Genomic DNA, 21,031 nt, shown 5'->3' with positions numbered 1-21,031 from the left:
TCTTTGATGTGCTCTGTGGCGATGCCTGGCAGACAGTGCTTTCTTGTTTGTTGGGTTGCATGTATATAATTGACAGCTGCATTGCTCTCTTTCGTCAAAGACTGCGTTCATGTTACCTGGTTCATCACTGCATTGCTGCAAGCCAGCACACAGGGTCACAGGACAGCTCAGGGCCGTGTGCTTTAACAATGACTTGATAAATAGTTCACCCAAAAATGAAAATCAGTCATTATCTGCTCACTACTGAGACAAAGATTTCATTGTCCACAACACATTTCCGGAGCTTCACGGCAAAACAGTGTTGCAGCATTCTCCTAAACAACTAAAGTAACCCTAATTTCGATGACTCACCCCTGAAATGTGTGTGTGTTTATTTGTGTGTGTGTACCTGAGTCGTCCATTCTGGGCTGCGGCCCCTCCAGGTATAATCTTGGTGATGAAGATAGAGGGGTCTTCTCCGATGTGAGGGTTATCGGTCCCTCCAGCAATACTGAACCCCAGACCTGAGTTACCCTACAAACACACGCACACATACACAGTGTTTGAATGGAAAAAATAAGCATACATGTACTATTTTCTGAAATGTTGCTCCATAAATCTAACAGGAAATCAAACTTTTCACCCTTTTGTGCATAAATAACCATAAAAAGTAGTAGGTGGAGACAATACATCGTCAAGGAATATCTGTTAAATCCTTTTATTTCCAGAAAAAAAGACATGTAAAAACATATTTTTCTACTGTATAAAGGATGTTACAAATACTTTTAACCAGATATACATCAGCCTGAGTCATTTGATTAGAGACAGTCCGTTTAATAAGACGGACTATTTAATAACACTGTTTAGAAATCCTATTCAAGTGTTGTTAAGTGTTGTATTCATTGTGTTGTATAGCATAATTTTAAATAAAAATGTGCAAATATCAAGAATATACCCTTTGGCTCATAGCGTCCAGTAGAGTGGACAGATGTATTTTAGGTAACAGAATATCTAGTTGAAATGATTTAACCTGTTTGGCTTTCTGAGAATAAGAGGATTTACATTTTTCAGTTTGTCTTCCCACCTTCATCTTAATAAAAAGCCATTCATGAAAAAGCTACATAGCTACAAAGCTATATAAAAGTAGTTTATCACCTAAACAAAGAACAAGATATGTAACTCTCTTTACTCATCACTTACTACAAAACGATAAATAATCGACCACCTCTGTCAACTGAACACATTACCTGATGACGTCTCTCACTCTCTCATGCTTTGTCACTGGGTTTAAAGCTACTATAATGTCTGTGCCTGTGTTAGCGTGTACGTCTATAGTGTTTTTAAAGCAGATCCCGTCAAGCAGACAGAACCAGGTCACAGGAGAATAGAGTGAGAGAGAGGGGGACGGAGAGAGAGAGAGAGCCGCGGGGTGAGAGAAAGGGGAATATAATGGGGGGGAGGATCAGGAAAAAGAAAACAGGGAAGGATGGTCGAGGAATAGAGAGGACAGGGAAATAGGGTCAGTGGAGTCGGACCAGCGTTGGGACGGAGCGAGGCAGAATGATATTATGAAGGAGAGCGAGATGAGTCAGAACTGAGAGAGCTGAAGATTGTATCACGATAATATCTGCTTTTATAAATGTATCTGAACTGTAAATGTAAATGTAAATTGTAATGATTATTTTCAGAATGAACTGATCTGATTATTTTTCTTAATTATTTAACTTATAAATCAGCTTCTAAAAATAAGGAAAATAAAAAAAAACAACAATCAGCCCAAAGTGACACCTTCACAACGCTTCCTTTGTCCAACCAACAACAAAAACTTCAAAAATTATTACAGACACATGGAGAACATTCAAATCTCATTTAACAACACTGTTCACAATAAAAAACTGCTTTGTATTCTTCTTCCATTATTGTTTGCAGAACTACTGGCGATAACAGCAGGAAGTACATTTTCAAAGCAGATAAAATAACTAGGCTGTGTAGTAAGGCAACCTTCGGTCTGTAAGAACTCTGTAATTCATGTTTGTTTCCTTAAATGCCACATTACTCCCCTCATTTGGTATAGCCTTCAAAAAGACTTGAACGTGAGGGACTTGATCCCTGCCTGACTTTAAAGCTCTTGAAATATAACAGTGAGGGAATTGGTTGGTACTTGTCAATGTCCGTAGGAATTTTAAGTGATTCTATATCTCACTGACTATTGTGAATATGTGTCCTTGTTGTCTATATTTGTGTTGTCTGTAACCTTTTGCTTTAGCTGCTATCATGGTCTCCCTTAAAAAGAGATCATTAATTGTAATGGGATTAACCATAAAACTAAGAAATGTATAAATATAGTCATTTAACTAACTAAACCCTTTAATTTCAAGTGCCTTAAACAGCAGTGAAATTAGAGAGGAAAAAGAGGATCGAGCCACGGCCTCGCCACTTCCTAATTGTATTTACATCATTTCCACTGAAACAGAATCTAGTCAATCACAAGGTAGCCATGTCCTGAAGGATACTTCAAGTGGGACCTGATCTACAAAATAGACATCATGCTGTGTTGCAGGAGACGTGAAACTCACTAGTAAAACCATATGATCATGAGGAGACTGTTTACTGTGGGAATAAATCAGGTGAGAAGTAGGTCCAGCTTCTCATAAAGTGACATGAAATCTGACTTCTTTTTGAAAGCAGTGGAGTCGCCCCCTGCTTACCAATACAAAAAACCCCTTTTTTTTTGTTGACTGACTCCAAACTTTAAAAGTATAAAATCTAGAGGCCTTAAATATATCAATACCAAAAGTAGAAGACCTGTTCACGTCTTTGGTTGGAGGTGTTTCAGTACAGGTTCCAGTTCCTGCAGTTTAAAAGGGGTTGAAAAATATTCACTGCTCTTGACAGGAGCGATGACGTTCTTAGCGTGATCGTGGAGGAGGGTTAAGGAAGGACAGAGGTCAGTGTGAACAGATGGAGGTACTGTCACCGAGGGGCTGGTGACTGAGTACATCTACAGTGTGTATAATTAGATATGTTGGTCGAGTTTTCATTTTATGTAAGTTTTTACCCGCTCCAGCGTGATTTCCTCATACTCATAGTCTGCTTCTGTTCCATTGACCTGTCAGAGAAGAAGAGGAAGAAAAGTGTATAAATCAAGAGTAAACGCAGAAAGAAACACTTTTCTCTTTGTTATCATCAGCAGCTACAGCCTCCCTCTCATATTCAACTTGCACTGTATGTATCTGCATTAAGCATTTTGAGTCACTATATGTATCATAACCTATCAGAGGGGGTAAAGGAAGCATTCAAAAGTCAAGGTATGGATAATAGACAGTAAAAACTGTTACAAGTCCTGTATTTAAGTGTACAGAAGTATGTTAGTAAGTATAATCAGGACTAATTTACTGTAGCTAATGATTATTTCAGAATTAACTGATCTGATTATTTTTTTTGAATTATTTAACTTATAAATCAGCTTCTAAAAATAAGTAAAATAAAAAAACAACAATTAGCCCAAAGTGACACCTTCACGACGCTTCCTTTGTCCAACCAACAACAAAAACTTCAAAAATTATTACAAACACATGGAGAACATTCAAATCTCATTTAACAACACTGTTCACAATAGAAAATATGAAGTAAAAGCAAATAGAACAAGCTAAAAGCCATAAAAACTTTGCACATTAAACATAAGGACATCTTAACAAAATGTCAAAAGGAAAATAAAATCACTGGAAAGCAATGTTAAGAAAAAACTGGGTTCTTAAAAGTGATTTCAAAGATGAGACAGAGTCTGCAGCCCTGATGCTGCAACTGAAAAGTAGCGCTTGGAACAAGGAATGACGCTAGCAGGGATCACACTGAGCTGAATGGGACATAAAGCAACCAAAGATCTCTTCAAAACCTCAAGTCCTATAATAAAAGCAACAGGTAATCAGCACAAGGAAAATAGAAGCGTTGTAATGTGGTCATGTTTCCTAGCCTGAGTTAAAATCCTGGCTACAGATGTTGGGTGAGCTGGAGGAGGGAGAGGGATTTCTTACTGATGCCAGAGAGCAAGGAATTAAAATTGTCTCATCACAATTGCAATCAAAAATCCTCACTTTTTTCATCTTCATCATTTGCTTTTAAATAACTACTCATATTTTTTTCTGAACTGCCGTGGAAATTGGCAGAAGAAAAAAACACTTAGATAAAGCCCCTAAAATTTGTACTTGAGTACAGTACTTTGGTAAATGTGATCACCAACTGATTTTTTCTTCTCTAACTACTTGAAGTGTGAGCTGATTATCAGATCAATAATTCACTCATGAGGTCAAACAAATATCTGAATCAGACCAAAGTGACATTAGACATTTGTTGTTTATGAATGACGCATGAATCCCAGAGATTAAATTGGTAATGCGTACTTAATGATGATGTATCTCTGATGTCACATTTAAGAACATCCCTGGTGAATTACCCATGAGCCAATCACACTGCTCAGCCAGGACTGCCTGTACTATGAAACATATTAACGTCTGTATTTCCTGACTGAATGACGGAACACGGAATTAAATCTCATCCGAGTGGGAGACTATTATACATTTTGTGTTCCTCTTGGTTTATACAGGGAAATGAGTGTCTTGTTCCTGCTATAGCTGCTGTAGACAGGCACGCATGCACACATGGGCGCGCGGGCCTACACACACACGCACACATGCATGCATGCACGCACGCACACACACACACAGTGGTCGAGTGGCATCCCAATGGCCCATGTAATCCCCTTGGCTGTAATCTGTGTCTCTGTGCAGTCAGATTAGTTTAGATTTTGTATTTCTGTCATTTCAAACAGAGGGCACAATCTCTCAACAGCCACCATGTGCAGCTTTTCTGCCATCACCTACAAATTTATTATAAACATAAAATGTTTTATTCTGAAAGAAATGAGGAGTTGAATAAAGCGTCAATAAAAGCTGGAGGCTCCAATTCTTCATGATTTTCTTGTGATATTTCCAGTTTAAAGTAGTTCCTTGTTATTATATAAATAAAGCATGATAACCAATATCTTCAGTGACAATGTTAGAAGATTATCAAAATTATAAAGTCTACTTCCTGTAGAAACAGTTGGTAGTGATGGCCTTGTGCATCTGTGATATGTTTAAATTTAGATTAGATCAAATCAAATCAGATTAGATTGTATATCTGTTTTGTACGGAGGAAGTGCTCTTTGGTATTAAAGAGAACACTGTTTGATGCAGCAGCACACATATACCAACTACATTAAAGATGCAGTATCATACACAAATATATATATACCACAACATACACACCTAGAATCCTGCATGATGCCCTGCTCCAAAATGTATACCTCTTCATGAAACATCTCACCTTTGGTTCATTTTCAGCATCAATAAAATCTCTCTATTATCTCTTTCCTTATTTGTTTCACGCATTAATTACATTTCTTTGGAAGAAAATAACAGTCAGCAATCATACCAGTGAAATCTGCTTGAGATAAATCTTTTTCTCTCCTCTCTGTGTTACATTCTGGGCAGTTCAGCAGGGAGTAATTCCGCAGTAATTACATAATAAACTTATCTAACAACAACAGACACTGACTCTCTGTGGCAGCTGGCTACCAGTAAAATGACATCTGGATCCATCTAATTCTGGACAGAGCTTTCCATCTAAATCCACGATGGTGCTGTATCTTGTGCATTTTTATTGGGGAGAAATATTTAACTTACTAAGCATTTTTAGTAGGAGCTTTAGTAGAACAGTGCTGCAAGCCTTTACAGAGTACAGTGACTCTTCATATCATATTTTTATGGCTGTTAATTAAACAGAGAGAAAGGTTTGGTATTAATGATTAAGAAGTCACACAACTGTTAGACACTAGAAAGGAATTTCATATGGAAGCTCACTACAAGATAAGTAATGAGCTATGTAACGTATATAAAAAAAGAAGCATTTCCTCCTATACGTTTTTTTTATATTGACCACATGGTCATGGTCAAATATCTCTGTCTGAGCAATGCTAGAAAAAAAAATCTATTTTGTGATTGATTTGGAAAAGCTATTTCCTGTTCTCATCACTCTGTACCCCACAGTGAATATGATCATTAACACACTTAAGAGCAATAAGGATTACGGGTAAGTGATCTGACAATCTTAGATACAACATCTATGTTTCAGGCAAATCGTGAAGACTGAGGTACTTAATATCCTCATATTTCTTTCTGTTAACTTCACATAATTTCATTGATGATATCTGATCTGTGCCATGTGATACCAAAAGAGTGATGTAACTACATGCCAATGTCGAGTTGACAGATTTATAGCGAGCGGCATGGCTGACAATGCTTAAGAAATTCACAGTTAATAGGTAAAATATCTAATGTATACATTGTATACATTCTTACACTGGAGACATTTGCACTTTAACTACCACAGAATCTCAACAGAGCAGCGTACGCTCAAACAGGACTGCACATTAATCAAATATTCTAGAATTTCCAATATGTCCAAGTGCAATGTCCAAATGGCAAAAGCTGAATTTAAAGTTTAATGTGTGACAAAATAGGGTTATATTGAAGTATAAGTATTGCAACAGAAGCCCTGGCCCTAAATAATCACCAAATAACTTTATTTTACCACACCATGCAGCCTCATGCTATTCACCATCAGAGGTTGTGATTTCTATGTTTTATGATAAATTCTCTGTATTCACCAGTACTACCACCGTCAGGCCCTGACACCATTATGTAATCTAATCCTTATTTTGGATCTGTGTGACTTCACCTTATTTGCCTTAGCCTGGAATTGGTTTAAATTTAGTATTACTGACAATACCAACAATTTGAAACAGTACTCACATATGGGGGGGTGTCGACACTGTCGGTGTTGACCACCACTGGAGGGGGGTTGGCCTGCAAGAGAAGACATCAGACTTATTAAACACTGAACTTAAAACCCAGCGGCATACAGTTCTTCGCCAATATTACTGATGATGTTCACTATAAAAATTAACACACATAATCACACATGTACAGAGATCTGTGACTTACTCGTCTCATGTTTTGGTACAGCATGTTGAGTACATCTGCTACAGATTACCACCGCGGAGCGACAGCATACACCGCATGACATACTGCACAGCCCTTATATTGGACAATACTAATGTACTACACTGTATGCCACACTGGAATGTACCTACAAGTACTATGTCACAATACCCTGTACTTTCACATTTTAGATTGTACTCTAATGATCTCTATTCTATTGTATGTCAACCTCATTATGGCCTGGTTCAGCCGAGCACAGCACAGGTAGGGTTAGAGCAGAAGTAGATGACTGACATTATCTTTCCTCTTGCTTCCTACGCAAGCACAGTAAATAACAAACCACACACTTTTCTAATGAATACCCACAAGGTGTCTTTTCCTCCTTGTATTTGCAAGGGGCGCATCAGTCCCCATCTTTTGTCTACTTTGTCCCTCGCCTCCTCTTACTTTCTCCACAGAAAGTATTGAGTGCTTGCCAGTCCAGCGTCTGCAGGTCTAGTCTCCACGAGCAAACCAGTAACGAGCAAACTAGTCCATGTAAGGTAACCTGAAGCTCCCGCTCTCGTCCTGCAGCCAAAAAAAAGTTCACAAATGAACCAGCTAACCAAGCACCAAACTAGCTACCCAACCAAAGGGACAGTCCACCTGGACTTCACTTCACGGCATCAATGTGCAACAGAGCAGCAAAAGCATCAATCCCTCTACTCTAATCTCTACCTCTCTCATCCCCCCTTCTCTACTCCTTTATCTTCTCTCTCTCTATCACACACACACATATCATCTCTCTCTCTCTCACACACTCTCTCTCTCTCACTCTCTCTCTCTCTCTCTACCACATGTCCAACTATCTGTCAGTCAAGCTGACAGGATGCCTGATCCCACATGGGAACAGACAGAGAGGGAGAGAAAGAGAATGAGGAGGGGGGGGATAGGGGATCAGAGGGATTATAAACATTGTGGGAGGAGTCAGATCTGCCTGCTCAACAACAGCGATGAGGAGCAGAGGGTAAAAAAAAAACTATGTTGCATACTCATGCAATTCTTCAATCTTTAACTTTAACTTTCACTTTCACTTAATTAAACTTAAGCAAGCAAGACTGGCCTTTAAACAGCAGAAAAGTACAGATGTTAAGACAATATGTATTTGAAGAGTCAAAAGCAAGAATACTGCTGGGCAATTTAATGAATATTGGTGCATCATAGCTTGTTTAAGTTTTAAAACAAAGCTTGTGGAATTACATATAAAATAATTGATACTTTACACCATTTGATGCAAGTTCACAATAAGGTCAATCACTGTGATGTGGGGTCAAAAGTGGACAAGTCTAAAGGTCATGAGGTCCCAAACTGTGCTCATCAATCAATTCATTCTGACAGACAACCAATCAATTCTGCACTCTGTAACTAGATATTTAGTCAGTAAAGTGGTGACTGTTCCAAATACCAGTTGACGAATAATTAAAGATATGTTGAGTGTTGTTTTTTAACACACACCCATCTGATTTGACTCCCAAGTCTTGTGAGTATAGAGCATTCTCAGCTGATAGTAATACAACCTAAAATACCCTCATGATGACTGTTTTACCTGCCTAAACATAACTTTACTGTCTAAACCTCACCTGACTCATTCACCATCGTAACAACAGCAGCATACACACCACTCAACTGCTGTGTGTGTGTGTGTGTGTGTGTGTGTGTGTAAGTCTGCGTGTGTGTGTGTTTGTGTGTCTGCCCATGTGTCATTCACAGAGCGACAAATCCAGTGTGTTAGTCAGCTGGCGATTCTATTGACACGACATCTCAGACTGCACACTTATGTAACATCAATATGAGTGTGTCAGTGTGTGTGTGTGTGAGAGAGAGAGAGAGACAGAGAGAGAGAGAGAGAGAGAGAGAGAGAGAGAGAGAGAGAGAGAGAGAGAGAGGCTGTGTTACATGAAAAGGCCAAAAGAACAAACATGCAAATATAAACAAATAAGCGCTCGCACACAAATACAAATAAAACACAACAATCATATCCAGACAGCATTTTGTTGCACTATTGTTGATTGTTGATTGTTAGCCATTACATAATTGCTGTTACACCAGCTGTGTTACTGTGGCATTATGGCCTGGTTCAGTCCAACACAGCACAGCTTAGAAAGAGATCCAGACTCTCTCAGGTTTGTCTTGTAACTATCATTTTTCTCAGGCTATACAGGATGGTTGTTAAAGGCCCCCACTAATGAATAACATTGTCAACATGTCCATTTGGTGTATGTTTATATGCAACAAGACATATCATGAGGGAATTAAACAGTTGAGAATTTTAACCTTGGAACTGCAGAGTCCCAAGGACAGTCTCATAAACAAGGTTTCACACGTCACAGACCTAAAGAACCAGATCTTCTTACGGGTGAGGCTTTATGGTGAGATGAGCAGATGAGAAAGGGGGAAGCCAGGGATACGTATTGGTGTTTTGCAAGCAAATCTTCATGGCAATGGCAGAGACATCCTCTTTTTTCAGTTGTAAGGTAGCAAAGGGAGAAATATTGAGCCTTCATGTATCACTAAAGGATCTGAAAATCCATGAGTCAGACTAAAAAAAGAAAAACTGAGAAAACTGTTTGACAATTTCACAAAAACCTGCTGAATTTTGTCTTAAGACTCACATTGAAGCCTGATACTGTGATGCATCAATCTATAATGGGGACACAATGATTAAAAGCGAGCATGATTATCTACTGGTAAGTGTATTTGTCTTGTGTTTGATCCATTAATTGTGTCCAAACACATCTCTAACATGTAATATAATGTTAGCTTCCCAAGTATGATTTTTTTGGGGGGTTTGGACAGAGACGGTTACGAACGATGTAACTGAAAATGCTTGTCAGGTGGTTAAGTTGAAGCAAAACATGAGCTTGTGCTGCAGGAAAAGGGGTATGAATCAGGATATGATCATCCATCAGTGCAAACCACAATCATTCTAATTAAATTAGCAGTTAACAGATGCCTCGAAATTGCATAATCGGAAATCAAGAATCCCAAAATGATGCACAGCAGCAGTTCATTAAATAATCAATCAGTGCATTGTACAATAATACATTAAACAGATTCAGCTATACAGTATATTTCCTTTATAGTACAGAAAAGTCAGTGTTGAGACATGAAGACACACATTTGAACACAAATGTATTCCAAGTATCACGATCTTCCTCATGTGCAACAAGACTCCATTTGACTAATGAGCTAATCAAATGGGGCGTGACTCTAATCAAATCAGAACGGCTGTGCTAATCACACTAATCAGACTTGTACTACCTGCTATCTCTGCTCAGTGTTCCCACAGCAGATGTGCGACACAGTAACTACTCAGCCAATAACTGGCACCTAAAATGCTGGATTCTTAGCTCACTGTACTACACTTAATTTGATACACAAGTCCACTGCTACTAATGCACCATCATTCTGTGATATTCAGCTAACTCCAGGCTTTATTTTGTGATGGGTTATTTTGGTAAACTTCTCATTTACCCTCAATCTGTTTGGTCTGTGTTTCTGTTAGTTTCTCAAAATTACTTTCAGCAACCCTCAAAGAAAAAAGTGAGAGCCACAACCCACACACACTACGCATCTACTGGAATTCTGTCCACAACTCAGAGTGCAGGTTTGTGTGAGGAACAGCGCTGAAGCACGACAGAGATGACGGGAACATGACTGCAGTTAGCTTTCACTTCTAAAATAAGGTCAGATTTTAAATTTCAGAGGTCAGTACTGGGGAGATTTGTCATGACATGGTGATTTCGAGTGTTTGATGGAGAAGGACATCACAAATTACATGTGTTATGGCATCTCCATTCAGATCCTAGGTCTGTAACAATTTGTCAGACGTAATGTAGCTGCTAACTACAAACAAAGCTCATTAAGTCATAGTGGTTTTATGTGTTGAAAACTTGTGCCGTGATGTAAACATGAAATGCTGTGAACGTACCCTCTCTCTGAGGTTAAACAAGTGATGGGGGGCGGAGTGGCTGAAACACTATCCACTGTACCATCAAAATTATTTTGAAGCTGTTATTTTCAGGTCAAAATGTGACATAATGTTGCTTTAAGCAAATTATGAGAAGGCTTTCAGGCATGGTGTCTTTGATCTTATATGTGCACAAATACAAATGGACAGACCACTAGCCCAGCAGCAAAATGTCTTCATTCTCTGGTGTATACAAGTGTCTTCAAAAAGTGAATAGTAGGATCAAGCATGCACTGCATGCTTCAGCTGTGTCCGCTGCTTAGTAAATTGGACAGAGATGTCTTCTTTTTAAGGCAATTTTAAGGCATTTCTCAAAGAGGACATCAGTAAAGATTAAATGAAATATGTCTAAGTTAAATCTAATTTTTAAGTGTCATTTTCAGCCTAATTACCTTATATACCACCATCTACTGCATGTATCCACCCATCCAACCTACCTGCACATGGGCCTTTATTTGTGGAAAATGGTGTGTGGGTGGTGCATGCGTAGGCATCTCCATTGAATGTGCTGTCCAGATATATGTGTCATTGGGCCACGGCCGGTTCCCAGCCTTGCCCTTGGCTTTGCTCTTTGTGGGGCTCTTCTTCACGCTGTCCCTCAGGTTGGGAAACTTTCCTTTGGAGCCCCTAGTTGCCAGGTTGGTTGGAAGCGTGCTCCATCCATATCCACCCAACGCTGAGCACAGGGGTAACTGTGGCGAGTGAAAAGGGTGGATGGACAGTGACTGGGAGGCGTGAGGAAGAGGGGGAGTGCAGCTGGGGTGGTGCTGGTACTGCTGGAACAACGAGAGGTGACTCGGTGAATGGAGCTGCACCTGCTGTTGCTGCTGCTGCTGGTGGTAGATCTGATGCGTTGACTGTGAGGTAAGCAGGTGACTTGGCGATGGCGGCGGATGGTACTGTTGCTGGTTTTGACAATGATGCTGCAGCTGATGATGACTTGGTGAGAGATGAAGCTGATGATGACTCGGTGATAGGTGAAGCTGATGGTGACTCGGTGACAGGTGAATCTGATGATGACTCGGTGATAGGTGAAGCTGATGGTGACTTGGTGAGTGCAGTACGTGATTTGGCGATTGCGGAGCCAGCAGGCAAGTTGGCGATGGTGGAGCCAACTGATGACTTGGAGAAGATGGTGCTATGTGGTAGTAGCTAGGAGAGGGAGAAAGGAGCATATGCTTTGGCGAATGGCAACCATGTTGCGCAGAATGGGGATGGTGCTTCGGTGAGTGCAGTGGGGAAGGTTGCAGCTGGTGATTTGGCGTCTGTATTTGCAGTAAATTCTGGTTGTGCTTCGAGTGCGAGTGGCTCTTCCCTGACTTGGCCTTCCCTTTGCCAGATTTGCTCTTGGTGGAGCCACTGCTGGGCTTCTTGGGGCTACAACAGAACTCATGGTTGTGGAAATAGGTGGTCATAGCTACAGCGATATAGAAAAAGTCACAAAGAGATCTTCTTTCCCTTTTGTGTCAGTCTCACCACATCGTCTTCTTTACCGAGGTGACAAAAGAAAGTAGCTCCTCAGAATCACTTGTGTCCGAATAATGTAGGTCATGCCTCTCCAGAGCAACCAATCCCCTCTATGTCCAGTAAGTAGTGCGTATTCTTTCCTTTCCCCTCTCTCTCTGCAGTATACCAGTGTGCCTCGGTTAAGATCACTGGAATATCAGAATATTATAATAATTATGGTAAGAAGTACAATCCCTCCTTTGCTTCCATTCCTTCGCCCTCATGGATATGACATCCTGCAAAGTGAAGCATCCTCCTTTAGTGCAACATTGAAGCCTCCTCTTCTTGGATCCTCTCTTAGGGGTAGACTGACCCTCTTATCATCCCTCTGGGTTACAGGGTCAGTAGTAAGATAAAAGGTGCGGTCTCAAGAAGAAGCAGCAGGACCTCTTGTACGAGCCTCTTTTCAGTCCTGCCTTCTCTCAGGATGTCTCAGCTTCTGTAGAGGACACGACTACGTTCATGCGCTCCAATGGAAGACCACGCTCCACTTCAATTTCCAGTCGCTCAGAGTAACTCTTATTACCCACCTATGTCATCGGGCTTTGCATCTCGAGTGTTGGTCGATCTGTAGGCGATGCAGTTTGACTCGAATGTTTCAAAAGGAAAGTAGAGACACTTAAACAACTTCCAATGTTTGATTTCTTTTTGTTTTGGGGTTTGTCTTCATTCTGTCCGTCCAGCAGGAATAAAGGTTAGAAAGAGTAAAATTTCCTTCGTCTTCCTTCTTTCATCTTGTCTTGTTTTTTCTTTCTGTCATGATGAGTTGATATTCGGCAATATCTCTATGCACAACTCTCTTTCTCAGCCTCTCTCATCTTTCTATGCTGCCTCCCTCTCTCAGTGTCTGCCCCTCTCTCTCTCTCTCCAGCTCTCCCTCTCTCTCCCTCTTTCCTGGATCAGCCAATTAGGGGCTTCCCCTGGACTCCTGCACATGACAGCAGCCAGGCATGACTAATCGATAGGCGACCAGGGACACTGATACAGTGCTCAGAGCTCAGTCAGTGTGTGTGTCTGTGTGTGTGAGTTTACAATGAGTGGAGCACTGTGATTGGTGGAGGGCAGTCTATGAAATGCCTGCTGTGGGTTTGTGTGTGTGTTTTTGTGTTGGCCTACTTCCTTGTGAGAATGTGTCTCTCTGGTTGTGTGTCTCCAAGTTTAATGTCTGTCGACAGCAAAGGGATTTCAATCACCGCGCACCAACACACACACACACACTTGCGATGATCACTTAAAATACAAAAGTCAGTTCGGTAGCATATCTACGATGTAGCAACAGCGACCTGACAGTAAACACTGCAGATGTCTCTCCCATCTTAGTCAAGAAGTACATCTATGTTACTACTGGTTGTGATGGAAATCTCAATACTATCAACCATGATCTTTTCAGAGAAAATTGAATGAGAAGAATGGGAAGTTTGCACCCAGTCTGACCAGTCATATCATGGTTTAAATAATAACTACATTTATATACATGTTTGAATTGATCTGATTTATCTCATTCTTAAAAGGTAGTGGGTCATCAAGTTATCACAGTTCCTCTTGGCCACTGGGCCTGGGTGCTATCCCAGATTTTATATCACAATATTGTTGCACCAAAATAGTGCGATAAGTGATACGATCAGCCTTTTTTCGCTTGGCTGGAGTCCAGTCCGAAATACTGCCAAATATGTAAGCTGGTGTTCTTCCTTGAAAACTAAGTCCTCCGTGTCTGTGTGTTAAAGTGCTGCATGAACGTTGCTACATCATGCCAATTAACCCAAAGTTAATGGGGTTTATTCTGGGTTGAGTAGCAGCCTTCATCAAAATTTCATGCAAAGCTGTAAAGTAATTTTTGTGTAAACCTGCTGACAAACTGAATAAATGCACACAGACACGGTGGAAACATAACCACCCTGCAGAGGTAAGCAAGATTTCTTGGAGTCACTTCTTCAATGTGATTGTGCTTGTTAGAAGTTCTTTTTGGTTATTGAAACACGGATCTTGTCCTGGCATTGGTATTGAAAATACTAAAATACAAAGAACTGATTTGTGAAATTATTTTTAAAACCACCAGTCATCAGAATTTCTTCATACATACATATCAATCCATTGATCAAGCAGCCTTTTCAGTATTTGAACATTTCTATTCCTGTACAGAAATGACTCAAATCCTCAGCATTTATTTTAAAATGATGTGCAGAATGACCAGAGAAAGTCCACTTTCTTATCAAATTACCAATATCATAAATAGAATGAGATGGTGATATTTAATTGCTTTTTCCTACAACTGGCATTTAACAAAGAACATGACACACACCCAGCTATATAGAATGTGGTTCCGAGCCTCTATAATGTCTGCTGATATATGCCACAACTTGCCCCTAACCAATGTGAGGGAGAGGCAGATTAAAAAGCAGCACCCATGGGGAGAGCACAAAGAGATGAGCAGAGAGCGAGGGTGGTTGAGAGAAAGGCTGTTATAGCATTTCTGTTAGTGTCCCTGTGTAAAGTGCTGCTAGCGCTGCAGGCCAACCGCTCAGTCAGGAGAGGATGAGCAAGGAGAATAGGCTGTTAGCATCACAGTGCTAGATGAAGCCCACACTAATATAGTGCTAGTGGCCGGAAAGGGGAGGGGGTAGTGGTGAGGAATGGTTGAAGACTAGAAATGAAACAAAGACAGGGAATGGGGGGTTAGAGTAAAGGGTTTAGCTTAGAGCAAGAGTTTTTGTACAAACTACCGCTGTCTTATCAGGCAATAACACTTGTATGATCAGTCAACCAATTTCAAGTGTCCCCAACAGAATATCCACACCGAAGGAGAACTCAAAACACTCCCCTCCAATACTCTTATGTCTCAAACATCTGAGTCAGCGTGCCCACACAGGCTCTACCCCCACTCCCTTTTGACACAGCTCTGTGAGGAATTATTAGGAAAGACATCAAATTAGTATAGCAAGTGTGAATCATAAACTTTGTTAAATGATTTACATAATTAATTCCTTGCTTTATTTTCTGAGTCAGACCAAACCAATGATGAAGTTAAAAAAAATCCAGGAAAGACATCCTCATTTATTGAGCATCAAACCTTTTGTACTCTGCTTAATTAGTGTAATGGATATTAATTAGTCTTGTAATATGCATGTACAAGACTTCACATGTCAGTCTGACTCAGAGTGAGGGTAGCTGCTGAAAGGGGTCAAAATGTAACATTTAGACAAACCTGTCCTTATATTGGAAAAAGTGAATGCTGGTGTCGTGATCAGTACCAAAAGATATCAAGATTGAGCCATTTATGATTACATTCACCCATATTCTGTCAAACAATCCAATCCCAACTTTGATCCGATGTTAAAATGTCCTCTGACAATATCATCAATATTCGCACCCCTCAACTCCTCAGCATTTTTACTTCAAACATGATTTCTGACTGTATCAGGCAGAATTCACAAGGATCAGGTGTTCAAAAGTGAAAGCAGACAACTAACAGGAAATAACATCATAGCAAGTAGCTCCAGCACTTTGTGAGAAAGACTCAACACATTCAACAGAAATCAGTAATTCAGTTTTGCTTCCCAACTCCACTGTCTGCAGGGAGAGAAGATTGTGACACTAGATGTCCCCAGCAGGGGGCCTCAGACTCCACACACAGATGGAGCTCTGATGGGAACACATACATAGGCAGGATGAGGCCGTTCCCTCATTATCCTGATATTTGTTTGACAGCATCTATGATTTTCTACATAGATAGACAAGATAGTCCTGCATCTCAAGTCAATGTTTAGCTGATATAAAATGGTGGTGGAATATACAAGCACACTGGGACACAAGGAAGTGGGGTTAAATGGAGTTATACACAAAGTCATGCCACAGAATGATGCATTACAACATGCAGCATGTGAAAAATAACATTAATCAATCCATTTACAAGCTGCTGTTGTGTTGGTTGAGTCTATGGTTCTGTCTACTATATCTACTTAATATTATCACTGCAAAGTATTTTGCAAAAGTCCACTCCGACATGATCCTAAATTAAGTCCACTGATATCAGAGGGCACCTGGTTATTAGGTTTACATCAGGCTTTTTTTTGCATCCGACTAGTTTAAAAAAACATCATACAAATGCACCACTTTGGCTCTGGTGTAGCACCCTCTGTCTGTGGTCTCACTCAATGTCCCACCCACAACACTATCTGATTGGCTGCACATCACAAGTAAATGGCTATCAACACTGAATAATCTAAATCTGTGGAGAGGATACATGAAGTAGCAGAAAATGGAAATACTCAAAACTGTGTACAGCACATGAAATTGTAGTAAGTTACATTCCATCACTTGATGTTCTAATTTGATATTAGATTTCTATTTTTACTGCAAGTGTGGGCTATAAACCTTCTTCTTCTTCGTAATAATTGTTGCCTGTATCAGCCCTGAAAACATGTGGGTCAGTCCTTGTAAAGAAACAATGCCATAACTCCAAATATGACAGGGTGTAACAGTATTTCAGCAGAACACTGGTGTCAGCATCATGACCATTTAAATACAAACTGGTTCCTTCGTGCTACTGACTGAACTTCTTACTAAAAGTGAATAACAGCTGCAGACAGACTGACATCACAAGGTTAAGAATATTAAACACAGCAGACCTGTGGTCTCCGAGGATCAAGCTGGTGATGAGACACGTGAAGTAACAGCCTAAGATCTTCATTATCATATATCACACCAGCAGCCGCACAACATGGCAGAATAAATCAGCATTCATTTAGAGTGGCTGTGCTGATTAAAGCCGGGATTTGCTGTGGCGTGGTGTGAAAGGCAGCATCATTAGACATCTTAACTTTTAAAACAAGATGTGATTGATGATGGTGTCAGTCTGGATTTCTTAAATCAAAGCTGAATTAATTCCCATTCTATGTTTGTGGTAATAAATAGAGTTAGAACAGGGAGGCCAGGTTTTTCTTTCAGAGCCTAGATGATGTAATATGACAAGAAAACAATTATTCTCACAACAAAGTATAAAAAACAGCACAGACATACCATCAGAGGATCAAGCAGTTGTCTAACATGTTAACCAAGCAGAGAGAGTGTAACATGAGAATCCCATCAGAGTCATGCTTCTAGCCACCAGACGAATCAAAGTCCAATATTCCGATACTTTGGTCTCCACTGTATCCTGACAGAAAGTCTTTAGTGCTCTGGATGCTCCACTTTCCTCACCACACATACTCTGCTTGTCAAGCTTGTTTGCTGTAAATGGCTCCCGACTACTGTTTAATAAGAGGGTCTGAGGAGAGCAACGAGACTCCGAAAATATGTATCACAGCTCAAGGACAGTCATTTTGTTTCAAAACGAAGGTCTAAAAGAAGCTAAATGATGCACAGGACTGCAAGGCAATTTGGTTCAATCAAACATTTAAAAGGTGCCCTGTGGAGTTCTCCAGGGTTTTGTTTACATTCTGTGTTGTGTTCATCCCTGGGGTCTAACAAAACACAAGGATGCATTCCTTCTGCATAAAACATCAGCAAAGCCACACATTTCTAAACCTGCATTGTTGACATCAATTCTGTTGTTGCAAGGAGTCTTTTCCTTTTGCTATCAGTGAATCCCTACACTACGCAGTTGGTCCACCCAGATAAGTGAACCGGAAATAACACTGTCTCACAAACTGCTCTGTAGAAGTCATTGTAGAGTAATGTAAGAAACAACAAAAAAGGAAGATTGAAAAAATGTGTACTTTTTTGAACTTCTTCAAAAGAGCAGAACAAGAGCATCAGTTGGGTGTTTGTGTGGGCAAACACAGAGATGTTTTTAATGCCTGTTACATGGTAAAAAAAAAAAAAAAAAAAGATCCTGCACATTTGTACCCATTACCAGGTAAGATTTCTGGTGTATTATTTCACCTGGCAAAGATCTACTGGCTGTAAATGAATCAGTCTTTGGTTTCTCACTCAACGTCTCATCTGTTTTTGGATGGCAGAAAATTTGAGAGCCCATTTTATCCATGTAAGTTACAACATGTTCCTAATGGTTTTATATCGATGTACGTGACGCTGAATTTGGATCAAATAAAGTTTTTTGGTCATTGGGCCCATGTGGTTTTATCAAAACGTATGTACAGCACACGTTTAAAACAAATAATACATCCCTTGTTTTCTTTATTAGTCAATAAACTGAAATCCAATACAATCTCATCCTTTCAAATACTGTAAACAGGGCTAACATATGGTGGAATGGGATCTGAGAGTTAGTAGTGGGGTCAACAGGTGCAGACTTCTTCAGTCTATAGAGCAGATTTCTCCTCTCACTATGATTGCTGACCTCAGGAAGTGATACTTCTTGTGGGGCTGTTGGTGAAGATTACTTTGTAAGGTCGAGACTTGAAGTTCAATAGTAACTGAGTGGCTGGTGTTCAGACTATAATGCTCTCCTTTTTCTTCTATCTGTGTCATCCTTTTTCTGGTGAAACCAAAGCTTGTAGTCCGTTGTGCCTCACTCCAACTGTGAGCCAAAGAATCAGAGTGAAGTAATGTGGCTGTAACAGTATTCTCTGTTAAGGATACGGTCCTGGTGTCTGTTGCAGATTAGTTTGCCTCGTGTCTCTCTTTGTCTCCATCTAGGTGTCTACAATGTCTTCCACCCTCGAGATCTCATCCTCCAAGACTTAATTAAGAACTCTGCTTTCACTGTCTAGAGATGCTGCCCTCTGCCTCCTGCAGAGAACAAGGAGCTGCAACCACTATTGCAGCATAACACAAAAGAATTAAGAATAAATCCATACAGACCAACTCCCAATGCTGTATGGCTGAATTACAAAGAGTTTGCTCTCTAATTTTATGTTCCATGACAAGGTTGCTTGTTTCAAACAAGTGCTGAATACTGTTTTAAAAGAGGTTTTGAGAAGTGCCATGATACTCACAGAAGATGTCTCTTAGGTTATCAAAGGTCATTTTAATCCAAAATATAGGACTAAAAGAAGTTAAATATTGTGTTTTGCACACAAGTGAATGAAGCCTATACAGACTTACTTCCAACATTTATAAAGAGGTTGATCAGTAATGTCTCCTTCATCTATTACAGTTACACAATATGTCCACCAGCTCAAATCAGGTACAAAGAGCAAAGAGAAATGACAATGAAAATGACACATGGGCTGCAACTAATCTTCATTTTCTTTATTGAAAATATCCCAGGTTGAGTCCAAATGACATATAAGAGTAGCTTGTTTTATCCAAACAACTGCCTGAATTCCTAAAATATCATAATAAATACTGAACATTTTAGAATCTGGAACCAGAAAATATTTGCCATTATATTGAAAAAAAAATACTGAAATAATTTATCACTTCAGTTGCCATTTGATTTTCTGTCATTTGGCCATTTAATTAATAAATTGATCATTTAAAGATGCACTATGCAGCTTTGGGTAAGAAATTAATTCAGAAGAGAGAAATACTCATTGATTGATTTCATGACATAATAAATTGAATAAACAAACAATTTTAACTGTTTGACTTTTTAATATGTGCAGGACTCTTCTACAGTAAGTAGCAACTTTCTAGCTTTAAATACTCTTCTGGGGAACTCAGTTCCCTCTGAGGACTGCTAGTTTATTCAGTTATAAAAAGGTCTTCACCAAAATAATATTTCTGTGTTTGTATTACTATCATTATTATTATATACATACTTAAAATATATGAGTTTAAATGTATTCCCATAAATACAAAGTGCACACAGCAAATAAGGAAATTCATTCCACCACCTAAACTTTTTGTTCTACACTGATATTAAAGATGTGGTCGTGAAGACTTTTCTGGTGGCAGACAGGTTCACCTTGTTAGACATTCTGGCAGTGTTACCATTCATTTGTGTTACAGGATGTCAGTGAACTACATTGCATTAAACTTTAATTTTAATCAAGACACTGAACACACTGGATGGCCAATGAGAAGGCACAGCAATTACAGGTCAAGAGAGACTGCATCACTTACATGGGACAACGTTTGTGGTCTTGTATTATCTGTGTAACAGCAGCTTTCAGCCAATTAAAATCTGTGTTTTATACAGTAATGAGCCTGTCATTTCCTGTAACACATCCTTGTGTGAGAGCATTACAGAAGGTATCATATAACTCTGCATGTTTATATCACACGAGCAGACAACGTTGCTGTGGGACAACAAATAGTGACTCTCCAAAGCAGCAACAATATGCGCATGCAAAGCTTTAGATTCAACATCATCTTCAACATTTGTATCTAGCTGTGAAGCCTTGATGTAGTAGCCGTGAACCAGTCAAGCGTGTCAACCAGTCAGTAGTGTCAGATGGAGAGTATTAGATAATCCCAAAAGCAAAATCAAAACAAACTGGACTTCAGAACAAATGTTGGACACAACATGGGAACTCAGTGGCAGATCACACTCATATCTTCTTGTTCGATCTAGCAGCCTTCTTCCATGCTGATGCTCAAGCCGAATGTGAAAGGATTTCATATTGAGTCCACCTATCTCCCTCTATACTTC

At 39.7% G+C, this 21,031-nt stretch overlaps 1 protein-coding gene across 6 annotated transcripts in view; it reads right to left on the bottom strand.

Moving 5' to 3' along the window:
- The window catches only part of LOC119028594 (discs large homolog 1-like protein), a 122,027-nt gene that overhangs the window by 41,310 nt on the left and 59,686 nt on the right, over positions 1–21,031 (bottom strand). For all 6 annotated transcript variants that reach the window (XM_037114770.1, XM_037114771.1, XM_037114772.1 and 3 more), the window contains 3 exons: positions 6,831–6,884; positions 3,038–3,088; positions 389–513 (listed from right to left, as the gene is read on the bottom strand). In XM_037114770.1, coding sequence (XP_036970665.1) covers positions 389–513; positions 3,038–3,088; positions 6,831–6,884 — 230 coding nt within the window. The remainder of the gene's footprint in view (positions 1–388; positions 514–3,037; positions 3,089–6,830; positions 6,885–21,031) is intronic.

The sequence above is a fragment of the Acanthopagrus latus genome, chromosome 11 (assembly GCF_904848185.1).
Source record: "Acanthopagrus latus isolate v.2019 chromosome 11, fAcaLat1.1, whole genome shotgun sequence".
Taxonomy (NCBI): domain Eukaryota; kingdom Metazoa; phylum Chordata; class Actinopteri; order Spariformes; family Sparidae; genus Acanthopagrus; species Acanthopagrus latus.
This window is presented reverse-complemented; position numbering and strand designations above follow the sequence as displayed.